This window comes from Ahaetulla prasina, chromosome 11, assembly GCF_028640845.1.
Source record: "Ahaetulla prasina isolate Xishuangbanna chromosome 11, ASM2864084v1, whole genome shotgun sequence".
NCBI lineage: Eukaryota > Metazoa > Chordata > Lepidosauria > Squamata > Colubridae > Ahaetulla > Ahaetulla prasina.
The window spans coordinates 1,430,705-1,442,954 of NC_080549.1; the positions used below are offsets into that span (position 1 = coordinate 1,430,705).

General features: G+C 47.1%; 1 protein-coding gene across 6 annotated transcripts in view; it reads right to left on the minus strand.

Moving 5' to 3' along the window:
• The window catches only part of MBNL3 (muscleblind like splicing regulator 3), a 52,900-nt gene that overhangs the window by 19,315 nt on the left and 21,335 nt on the right, over positions 1–12,250 (minus strand). For 4 of the 6 annotated variants that reach the window (XM_058196758.1, XM_058196761.1, XM_058196759.1 and 1 more), the window contains exons 3-6: positions 5,171–5,335; positions 4,185–4,385; positions 3,522–3,758; positions 905–958 (exon numbers count right to left, since the gene is read on the minus strand). In XM_058196758.1, coding sequence (XP_058052741.1) covers positions 905–958; positions 3,522–3,758; positions 4,185–4,385; positions 5,171–5,335 — 657 coding nt within the window. The remainder of the gene's footprint in view (positions 1–904; positions 959–3,521; positions 3,759–4,184; positions 4,386–5,170; positions 5,336–12,250) is intronic. The other 2 variants (XM_058196762.1, XM_058196763.1) reach the window with 1 other exon arrangement.

The window sequence follows — 12,250 nt, forward strand, 5'->3', positions numbered from 1 at the left end:
GCCTCCCCCTCGCATGGAACACCAGACCTGGAGGCCCCTCCCCCAAAGCCAAGACGAAGCTCTGAATGAGGGTAAAGACCACGTCCTCTTCAAAAGCCCTGGAATTGGCATTGTGCTCTTTTGCCTTCATTGTTTAGGAAGCTACAAACCCCGTATTTACAAACAAGGGGTCCACAACGTACAACTGCCCTGGACCCTTGCCCATGATGGTAGATTTTATGATCTTATTTTGTGGTGGTTGTTAAGCGAACCAATGGGCTGCAAACGGATGCAATTTTGCTGAAAACCAGAAGGAAGTGCTGGTTTTGGACAAAACCAGCATAAAACATGGCCATGTGATGGCAGGATGCTGCAAACTGACTCTAGCTGTGGCCAGTCATAAGTCGGGGACTCCCTGACTCGGACTAGGACGGGGGTCTCATTAAACTGTGAAAATCAGGTGGCAACCAAGAGTGGCTGCCTTTCCAAAGGAGGGGCCTGGAACCCCCTTTTCTTCATGCCCCTGAAGTGTCTCAAAGGATCCCATCCAAAAGCCTCCTGCACTGTTTGGAAACAGATGGACTGGGGGGAAAAAGGTGCAATCAAGAGATTCTTGCAAAGCTCCACCTGGACTTTTTAATTTTTTTGGGTGGGAGATACACCTGCTAGTTCAAAAATGGATTTTCAATTCAATTCAGCAAGAGAGTGTGGTCTTTTTTATTTTCCCAAACTTAAGGGGCTGCAAAAGAATACGGACCAGAACATCCGATTGGAAGCATGTTCCTCGTGTGATGGGCAGTCTCTGGACACAACACCCAAAACAGAAAAGGAAAGGGTGGGGGGAGAGAGAGAGAGAGAGAGAAAGAATAAATAATAAGGTATTCCATGCAATCTAAAGGATGGTTACATGCAAAGCTCCAAGTACCAGGTCAAAGTTTGCCTCCAGGGGTCGCTTCTGTGATCGGAGAGCTGGCTGAGTCTTAATTAGCAGGCAGCGAGTACATGGCGGTATTGAGGAAGGGGGGTTGAAGCACAACACAAAAAACAGCAAGCAGAGATGTGTCAAAAAAGAGAGCAACGTTGTGGAGAAGGCGGAGAGAAAAAAAAATAAAATAAAATGAATGCATTATCACAGTAATTTTTTTTTGAAAAAAAAAATCAGACAACAAAGCATGCACACAAAGAGATCTGCAACAGTTAAAATGGACAAAGAATAGCTATGGGGGAGGGGGGACCACGCTGTCTCCCCTGGAAAGCTTTTGGTCCCCATTTTCACAAGTAACGCAGCAGCAGGATCGGACACTTCACTCAGGGGAATGTAAGCAGCACCACGGCACAAGCCCCGCCCCTTTCCGTGGCACACGTGACATCACAGTGTGCGTGGAAAACGAGGGGCGGAGCTTCCGTCCTGATGAAGCCTCTGTCACAAATTTGCTCTCAATAAGGAGAAACTTCTGCTGAAGGATTTAGAGGGATCCCTGGCCTCTAAAACTAGGCTGCCAAATAGGCCCCAGGGTTTCTCATATAATGTCTCTGTAATGTGCAAAAAAACAACAACACCCATTTCCTGCTTCTCCATGCTCCCCAGTTCCTGTCCAGCTTCGGTAACTTTTAAGACTTGTGGGCTTCAACTCCCAGAATTCCCCAGCCAACATAGCTAGCTGGAGAATTCTGGAAGTTGAAGCCCATAGATCTTGAAGTAGTCAAGGTTGAGCACTCCTGCCTTAAACATTTCTTTGATTAAAAAAAAAACAAAACTCCCATTTTTAAAACGCACACCAAGGAATAATTGTGCCCCCAATTTGCCTAGCTGTCCTTTTGAGGATAGCTTCTGGTTTTTAGGACTACATTCTTGGTGCTAATCAGAAAGCCTACTCAGAAGCAAGTCCCACTGTTTTCAGTGAGGCTCACTTCTGGGTAAGCAAGAAATTGGGAGGCGTGTGACACATTAATAAGTAGCATAGGGCTTGTTCGGAAAGGGATGATTAGCATATATTTGAAATTGCAAGATTTCTTCCCAACTTAAGAAGGAACCATCTATTCTCAAAGAAGTTTGAGAAAAACCTCCAGGAATTCTGAATGTCTTTCCAACCACACCCTGCCTTTCTTCAAGATGACCAACACCAGGCCGATCCAAGAAAATGTTCCATCTAAACATTGCTCAGAGTGAAACCAACTTTTTCTTTTTCATGCCATGACTTGGGTAGAGACAAGGCTGAAAGATCCCCGGGCACCCCACACCGGTCGGTGGGAAGGAGACGTGCTTCCCTCCCTGTTCTTTTCAGCTTTGACTTCCAGATCCCTGATTTATAGAACGCCACTTGCTCACAGCTGCTGAAACAAACCAGAGCTGCCTTTTGAAAAATCTCCCGGTGAATGTTTCTTTCTCTGTCTCTCTGTTCAATTCAACCAGGTCGACCCATCAACCAAGCAACCAGTTACTGGGCCGCCTTAAAAGGTGCAGTGGAGGGCAGGCTTTGCCATTCATCAGTGCCAGTCAGGGAGACTTGGGGAGGGGGTGGGGGAGTTAATGAATATTACAAGACAGTTTGGATGAGCCAGCTCTGAAAACAAGGTAAAATATTTTAAGGCTTGGGGAGGGGAGGGGAAGGTGTTAAATGGCACACTGCTAATAAAGTGTATGCTGACAAGGGACAGCATGAATTCAGCATTAAGGGGGGGGAGGGGGGGAGACAAATGTTACAGGTAGCTTGTCAGGAATCAGCCCTGATCGGGTGAGCCGATTCTTCCAAGTGTTTGCCCATGAGAAGCCCGACCATCAAGATGTGCTCACCCTAAACCCAGAATTGATGCTGGGCAACTTAAGGTCTATGGAGATTCTCAGTCATCCAGGTCACGGTTTCCCCAAAGGTGATTTTTCAAGAGGAAACTGGACTTCCTTAATTTTCCCTTGTCTCCCTTGTCATCCCAGGAGCTTTTTCAGTTTTACTGAGTGATGAGGAATGGCATATAAATCCTTCCATTCCCTACCATTCAGTCAGAACTGAAGAAGCTTCTTGGATGACAAGCAAGACGTCTTCAACGAAAAACAAAGCAAGTCCAGCCGCCTCCTCAAAATGCAGGTTTGGAATGATTGGCATCTTCATGTGGAACTGAAGGATACAGATATGGGTAGAACAGCACAAACTGGCTTTGTAAAGGCTAGGTTGGATCTTAAAAAGAAAATTCCCAATGCCTCCTTCTTGTAAACTTTCTATGCCAAGAAAGAAAGAAAGAAAGAAAGAAAGAAAGAAAGAAAGAAAGAAAGAAAGAAAGAAAGAAAGAAAGAAAGAAAGAAAGAAAGAAAGAAAGAAAGAAAGAAAGAAAGAAAGGCAAAGGAGGCTGCTGTGTAGATGGAGCCCCACCTGTCTGAAACACAAACGCATCTCGAGGGGTTTCTGATACAGAAACAACAGGATTTGCTTTATGGGTTCTGAAATCTGTGGGAAAGGGGGAACCCCCTGAATCCCCCCCCACCCTGTCCCCACTTGGTGGGACAAAACAGCATTCAGCCAAGTCGTCGCCGGAGGCGGCTCTCTTACCATTGCGGCTGCAGCGGTCTGATTCACCTGGTGCTGAGCTGCCTTGATTTTAGCTTGCAAATGCGCAGGGGGGTGAAAGTACTTGCATTTCTCCCTGGAGCACCGGCCTTTGATGTAATCCATGCACACCGTGACCGTGTTCTCGTTCGTGTCAATCATGGCAATATCGATCGGGTGAGCGTAGCGGCAGTCATTCTCGCCCCGTGTGCAATTTCCACGCTGAAACTCTCGGCACACCTGGAACGGCAGAGGAGGTGGGATTCAAAGACGGATATATATCCTGCTGCCCTGGACACAGCTCTCGAGACAATCACTCTGCCAGGTTTAAGACCATCTCAATTTGCAAGACAGAAAGAGAAACTGTAACAGTGTGTGGAAATGGCCTTGGGAGACGGAGGGGGCGATATTTGGATAAGAGGCAGCTGAATCTGCAGGTAGAAAAGGGGCGTGGCAATCATCTCAGAACTTTTGTAAGGTAAAGGGGGAAGAGATGTCCTTTCAGTTGACACAATGCTATTAATGTAACCTTATAATAAAGTTATAGTCCTCCTGGGTGTGCTTCTCATTTTGCACAAGGCTGACGGAAACAAGCAATCTGCACCCAAATTCTCCCATCGATACCTTCACAAAATAAGGCAATGGAATCCAAGCCAATGCAAATACCTCTAATTTATCTGTCCTCATGAGTTTCTGCCCTGTGGAGCCACCGGGTACTGAAACCGCAGGGTTGCTGGACACCAGAACAGGTGTGTTTGGTAAGAGCTCTGCAGGCACCAAGCCCATCCCTGGAGAAACGTGGCTTAAGTAGGGGCTGAACGCCATGGTGGGGTTGGTTGCAAGCGAAGGAGTCACAGGAAACGTGGTCTGTTTTGGGGAAGAGCAAGCAAAAGACGGGCTGTCATCAGATGAACAGAGTTGGAAGGGACCTTGCAGGTCATCTAGTCCAACACCCATCCCCCCACCCGCCCAAACACTGAGCAGACGTCCATATATTAATATTCATCCATGGGCCCCCACCATCCACTCCTTCCCTGGTCTTTAGAAGGGCTGCTGGCAAAAATGCACCCAATGCTCTGGGGTGTTGGGGGCATTTGATTCCTCCACCTGCTCTTATGGATGCCACAGACTGGAAGCGCACAATATTCTTGTCCGTGTGGACAGGGCACCGTCCAGAAAACTAACATCTAAGCCTATGAAATCAGAAGGCTGCCGTCTCTTGAACAAAATCTGCCACGAATCTTCTGGTGCTCCAAGGACCGTCTGATTTATGAGGGCAGAAGCTTTTGTGGAGCTTGTAACGCATGGGCCACTGTCCTGAAATAACCTGGATGGGCAGGGGGAGCACAATAACCTTACATCTCATCATTAAAGTGCCAATTTTGAATGCTGATGTTGGGCTTTTGGGGAAGGTCAGGGATTCTGCTGACGTTCCACCCGCTCCAATGCGTTTTCCCCTTGAAGTCACCGACACAATTTTTCGAGCTGGTGTTGAGAACTCATTGATAAATGCGACCTGTGCGGTCCAGCAGTATCACCTTGCTTCATCTTCACCTTGCTGGAAACGCAGCCCTATCTTACCTCTAAATCTTTCCATCCCAAGAAGCCCCCTGAGCTGGACCTTCATCCAGAGAATGACTCCTGTCACTTACGATCGGCTGCAGCTGAGCTCCAGGGACCATGAACTGCATTTGCTGTGCAAACATGGCAGCGGCTGTCTTTTGCTGGATCAGGTTGTTGCGCCCGTTGATTTCAAGTTGTGTTTTTAAGTGTGGTGGAGGGTGAAGGTATTTGCAGTTTTCTCGAGTGCACCGACCCTGAGGGGTTTGAGGGGGGAAAAAGGAAAGGCAGATCTTCAGAAGCAGAATCCCTGGAGACCAGGATAAAACGGATTATTCAGTGCCTGGAGGGAGAATGGAGAGTCTCCCACATTTATTTTTCATTTTTATGCACGATATCAGCACAGAAAATACATGACAAGATGCAACTGTTTTTAAATTCATTTTAAAAAAAACCAAGTAGTGTATTTAACAAACAAAAATTAAAAATACTCCAACAGTGAGGATGTAATAAAAAGTACGCATAGTAGTAATAAAAATAAACTAAAACTTTAAGTAGTAACATACAATTTGAGTGTGCTCTTCTGTAAAAATAAAATTAGCCATCCAGGTTTACAAACCCTGTGATTATATCCTCACTGGCCCCTGTCAGGTTCCATTATCCAATTGAAATCATAACAGACAATCATCTGAAACACAACATCCCAGACTTAACAATTGTTGATAAGAAAGACCAAGAAGTCTGGATAGTGGATACTGCAGTTCCTGAAGACAGTAGAAGAGAAGAGAAAGAACTGGAGAAAAATCACAAAATACGAAGATCTGCAAACAGGAGAACATCTGCAAAACAGATGGAGCAAAAGAAAGCAAAAGTAGTACCAACAGGAATAGGTAACTTGAATGCAATCCCAAAACATTCTGGAGCACCAATGGCATTGACAGAATCACAAAATCAGTCAACTGCAGAAGGCAGCTTGGGAGAGCTTACGTCCAAATCTGCCTATCCCAGGTACTTGGGAAGGACTCGATAGGTGGACAAAAATGCCAGATTCAGTTTGAACATCTGGCTGACTGGACAACCAACCATAATACTAGCAGCATGCCTGTCATGAACTTCAACTCCCAGAATTCCTCACCTCAGCCATGCTGACCAGCGAATTCTGGGAGGTGGTCTGCCCATCTTCAATTGGTCAAGGTTGAGCTTATGGACACCTCAGCCCGGCACACAGGTAGTAAGGCTTCCCAGCCAAATATAGAATAAACTCTCGGGGTGAGTGGGTGTTAAATGTGTGTGAAAATACGCTATCAACTTCTCAAGCAACTGAGTTCCTAAGCCCAGATTTTACTGGGAACATGCGTTGTTTTAATTGGCAACTCCGCAGAACATTCAATCAGCTTGCCTGTTCCATGTGGCTGGAGGGGAGAGGGCAGGATGCACCACAGACTGAAGGAGGAGGGGGGATTTTAGCTTCCAGAGGGCAGGCCCCTTCCTTGAATCAGCATGCTAGAATAAATGCTATCCCATCTGTTGACTGAAAGGTGTTAATAAGTCCTAACTCGAAGAAAAGCGTGTGTGTGTGTTGTGTTGTGCCTTCCTGTAATCAAATTCTTGTTTTTTATTAATAGAGAGTACATGGTGTAATGGTTAGGGTCCTACACAAGGACTCGGAAAAAGTGGAGGAAGGAATATTTTATAAGTCATGAAAGCTCAAGTAGACTTTTTCCAAGAAGTCTGGAAGCCATCAGGGAAGTAAATGTGAGGCCTATTTATAGTGATTTGCCTGAACGATGCAACAAGTGAAACACTCCTGCCTTTGGGAAGGGCCTTCAGATGGCCTGGCTTCCATCTGACTCTTGTTTGGTAACAGACATTTCTGCTATCAGGCTGATATCATGGTACAATAAAACAAGTAATTCCAAGTGTTCCTTTCTGGTCAGCTTCAAAAACATGCAATCTGTTCCTCTTTTAGTGCATCGTGAGGAATCCATTAAAATAAGGCTCTCTCACCTCCCCATTACCTTTCCGATCACAGCTCTACAGGTTAATTTCATGCCCTTCAGGCAGGGTTGTCCAGGCAGAAAAGAGCTCAACTGCTGGGTACCCCCATAGGGGTCTGCCTATGGGGTCTCATCTTGCCAACAGGGCTGGCCACGTTCTTGGGGGGGGGGGAGGAGGAGTTTCAGCCTTCCCATTTTAGCCTATAGCTCTGAGCGTTCTTCCCACCAATACTAACCAGGCATTTGCCGTAAACTCTGGTTCACCTCTTGGGGATCATCACGTTTGGCCAGAGGCTGACCCCTTCTTGTGATGGATGCCTTGTATAGCCAAAGGGATGGCACTTCAATCCTGCTCTGGGCCAAGGTTGGGCTGCTGTGTAGCGGAGAAACGAAGAGTTGCCCCCACTCCTCTCTGACCAACACACTGGCCCGACGTTTCCAGGACAAATCTCTTAATCCCATTCTGCAATTCTCCCTGAAGGTCATCTGGGGACGGCGGCACTGCTGCCCCTGAAGTTTGCTAGAAGCATCACAAGGGCCCAGCCGCTGCCCATGGCAGCGGTCCCAGGGCAGAGAATGGCCGGAGGATCAATGCGGCCTCCCTCCCTGCTTTTAGGGTGGCTGTAGAAGGTTCTAGCCAGGGAAGCTGACTCTGCTCTGAATTGGAGATGTTAAGGGGCCCCATGTCTGAATGCCAATGCATGCCTTTAGCTGCCTTCTTGAATTTTTGGATGGATGGAAACACACACACACAAAACAACAACCCCTGAGCCTGTGATAAGTAGTTATTTCAGCTTTTGGAGAAAGTGTCTTATTAATGATAACTAAACTTAAGAATGATAATGAAGCACATCCAAGGGGCATATCTTAGAGAAAGCCCCCTCCTCATGCAGCAGAGTTGGGGGTGCTAATTCCTCAGCTCCGGGAGCGCCCCTCAGACATCAAGAGCCCACTAGAAAAAGGCAAAAGGAAAGAGAAGGAAAGGCCTTGCAAAGGAGCCCTATTTCACTGAAGGGACAAGTTGCGGAAATCGTTAGGGGCCAATGTGTGTTTGTGTTGTCACATAATTTAGAAAAATCAACTGCTTTAATTAACATAAACAGCTCCTGGACTTAAAAATAACAATCCATCTGAGCTGACAATTTGTTTTCAATCTGGGAATGAAATCCGGGCCAGGAAATGTACTGCATTTTTAAAATAGCTCCCTCAGATTAAAAGGAGAGACACAAAGGTGACTCAATCCTTTTATTTTAGTCAGGCCTGCAAACAGTCTTAGAGGGAGTCAGAATGATATGAAAGAGCTAATGGGCCCTTCCTTCTGGGAAAAAAAAATGGTTTCCTTTGGAGGTTTGGGGAACAGCTATAAACGACTGAGTAAATATGATAACAAAACATCTGGAAGGTTAGTAATTATTTTGGATGTACCATAAAGAAATCTGGACTGTAATATTAATCAAAACAGCCTTCCACACAATTTACAAACTAGATGAGGGAACGATGGAATTTCCCCAGCCTGAATTTAGGACTAAGAAAGATGTTCTGTGCAAAAGTCAGCCAAGGAAACTTTTCTGCAGCAAGGAAGCTAAACTTCTAATCACGCTGATTCAGCTGGACGGAAGGAAAGGGAGAGAGATTAATATGCAAAAACTAACTTGCAAAAAGGGGTTGCCAAGAAGTGAATTGTTATGGGGAGATTTAGAGGCAGAATCGGAGAGGTCTCCTGGCAAGGAATTAAATCTTCCATTTAAAACCTGGTTTACACCTGCAACAGAAATGAGACTGTACAAATGAGCTTTGCCAACATGTAAACTGCCCTGCATACATTTTGGTTTTTAAAAACAAAAACAAACTTCTGCGCGCGCACGCGCACACACACACACACACACACACACACACACACACACACACACACACCTTCCATGTCCAGGCTGCCATTCTTTCCTGTGTGAGTTTTAAATCTGAAATTATGCCTTTCATGTCCATCTCCACTTTCCTGCATTGCTTAAGGAGATGGCAAAACACCCCCTTTGCTCTCCGAACAATGTTTTGGGACAGAGGCTCCTGACCATTCATGTCCTTCGATGCTTACAAACATCCCACCTATTCGTTTCCCAATGGGCCCACCTGTTTCCAGCACAAAATGCCAAAATCTGAGTTACGGGGAGGAGGAGGAGGAGGAGGAGAAGGAGGAGGAGGAGGAGGAGGAGGAGGAGGAGGAGGAGGAGGAGGAGGAGGAGGAGGAGGAGGAGGAGGAGGAGGAGGAGGAGGAGGAGGAGGAGGAGGAGGAGGAGGAGGAGGAGGAGGAGGAGGAGGAGGAGGAGGAGGAGGAGGAGGGGGGGGGGGAAGAAGAAGAAGGAGAAGGAGAAGGAGGAGAAGAAGAAGAAGGAGGAGGAGGAGGAGGAGGAGGAGGAGGAGGAGGAGGAGGAGGAGGAGGAGGAGGAGGAGGAGGAGGAGGAGGGGGGATGCTCCTTTTCCTCCTAATGTTCTTCTCCTCTCAAATGAAGTCAGTGTTGGGTAAAAAAAATTACCAACTGCCAAACTTTGGGCTCTCAGTGTCAACAAAAGGTTCTTGGATTCCTAGGCTGCCAAGCTAAGAGATCATCTCCCAATGCAAGCAATGGCCAAGAGAGGATGGGCTTTGCAATCCAGCATGAAAAGTAAACAACTGTTTAATACAACTCCTTGAAAGCAAGTCCTATTAAACCAGGTGAATTAGAAAGGAACGGCCTGGTCTTCCCAAATATTTCCCAAGGTGCTGAATGCCAACAGGGGGATGCCAGCCAGCCTGCTTTGGCTCAGCCTCTGCACCAGAGTGTCCATCTTAGCCGAAGCCTCTCTTGCTCCAAATCCAACCGTCTTGCTGAGGCCACACAAACCTTTGCCAGCAATTCCAGCCTCATAAAGGCAGCTGTGGCTAATGCCTGGCTCACACCCTGGGACGCCTCCTGCTTTCACGCCCCCCCCCCCCCAGCAAAGCTCCCCTATCTCGTTTTCTCTACCCAGCACAAAGAAGCAGATTAAGTGGCAATCACAACTTAACAAGATTAACTGTACAGACAAACACACACAATGCCTCTGTCAGTCCTTCCATTGGCATGTAAATTGGAAGGATGGTATTGCTGGATACCCAGAAGATGCGTATCAATGGGTGATATGCTCTGCCACCATTTCGTCCCATTGTTTTCCCTCCCGATCCTAATTTCTAACAAGTTGGTGGAACATTTGATAGAGGAAGAGCTCTCTTTCTCAAGAACTCATTAACCTTTCCAAGAAAAAGCAGGCATCCATAAAAATCCATAAAAAGGGATGTAACTACTGCCTGCTGCTGCTGCGGGAGAAGTGGGGTGGGGGGAAGAAACACGTTGTGCCCAAATCTGGCCTGGACAAAACACAGCAGCCCCCCCTCTTCTGCGGAAAGGAGAAATCAGATCTGACTGGGTTTGCTGGCAATCCTTATGATTTATATTGATGTATTGATCATCAATTGTGTTGTAAATGTTGTACCTTGATGAAGGTATCTTTTCTTTTATGTACACTGAGAGCATATGCACCAAGACAAATTCCTTGTGTGTCCAATCACACTTGGCCAATAAAAAATTCTATTCTATTCTATTCTAAAAGGGGATTTCCCTGCACAGTCAAGTTTGGATCCTGGATGCCGCCGTCCCCCTAAAGGTAGTCCTCGACTTACGACTACAATTGAGCTCAAAATTTATGTTGCTAAGAGATACATTTGCTAAGTGAGTTTTGTCCCACGTCACGACCTTTCTAGCCACAGTTGTTAAGTGAATCACTGCAGTTGTTAGTAATCTAAAAAGTTGTTAAGTGAACCTGGCTTCCCTGTTGACTCTGCCTGCCAGAAGGTCACAAAGGGGGATCACGTGACCCTGGGACGCTGCGACCGTCATAAATGGGAGCAAGTTGGCGAAAGCCTGAATTCTGATCACATGACCGTGGGGATGCTGCAACGGTCGTAAGTGTGAAAAATGGTCATAACTCACTTTTTTCAGTGCCGCTATAAACGGTCACCAAACAAACTGTTGAAAGTCAAGGACTGCCTGTGCTGTCCTTCTGCCGGGTCACCCAAATGCTTTTTATCCACAAACTGCTTCAGGTGGGGATTGTGTGCACACTGATGTAGCTTTCTTTGGGAGGAATCTCAAAATAAACCACATCTCCTTCCTACTTTTTCCTGCTCCGGCTGAGAGGGCTGGGCTGGGTTCTCTGGCAAGTCAGCCAGCAAGAGCGATAAAAGGGCTATTAAAGCCCCGAAGAGACCCTCGATAGATCAACACCAGGGGTCTGAGGCGTGACAGGCTGCTATTCAGTTTGGCCTTTCATCCGCCACTCGCACAAGCCGTCCTCATAAAGCCTAAATCTCCGTGAGAGGGTTCCTGCGCCACTTAATTGTTCAGAGAGGTCCAGGATCCGGAGATGGCCGCGTGCATGCACGAGCCGGCTGCCCCCAGCCCCTCCGAGACCATTCTCCGGGAGAACAAAGAGGTCACAAGAGGAGAACAAAGAGGTCACAAGAGGACAAGGCCACCCGCAGCCAAGGAATCTGCATAGGCCTCATCAACAGAAGAGTCGGGAAGAAGGCAAGAAATGGGAATTTCTCGGGCACAAGCCCGATGGGATCGATGGCCAGCAGATCAATCGGGTTGAAGCATGGTGAAAGTGCTCCCCATCTCAGATTTCAGGAAGAAGCTGGAGAGCCCCCCATCTTTCCAGAATAGCTTAAATGGCTTTATTACACCTTGCAGAGGCTCGGAATAGACCAGGGGTGTTGTCCAACCTTGGCAACTTTTAAGATTTTGCGTGGCTGGCTGAGGAATTCTAGGAGTTGAAATCCACAAGTCTTAAAAGTTGCCAGGTTGGATGCAGTCAGATACAAATGCAGGTAAAGACTGGGGATACGCACAATGGTAACCTGGGGACAACCTCCCCGCCAGCAGAAATATAGCAGGTCGGGCCAAAGTCAGATGGAAGGTGAGAAGGGTCAGATTCACGTGCTGAAGCAAGCCGCCGCATAATCTGATGAGCTTTAGCGGAGTATCTTTTGGGAACCCAGGCAAGCTGCCATTTCTGGTGTGACGCGGAGAACAGCCGCTGAAGGAGAACCAGGCCCGACCTTGATCTGTATCTCTTGCTCCCCACAAGGGCTGAATCTTCCCT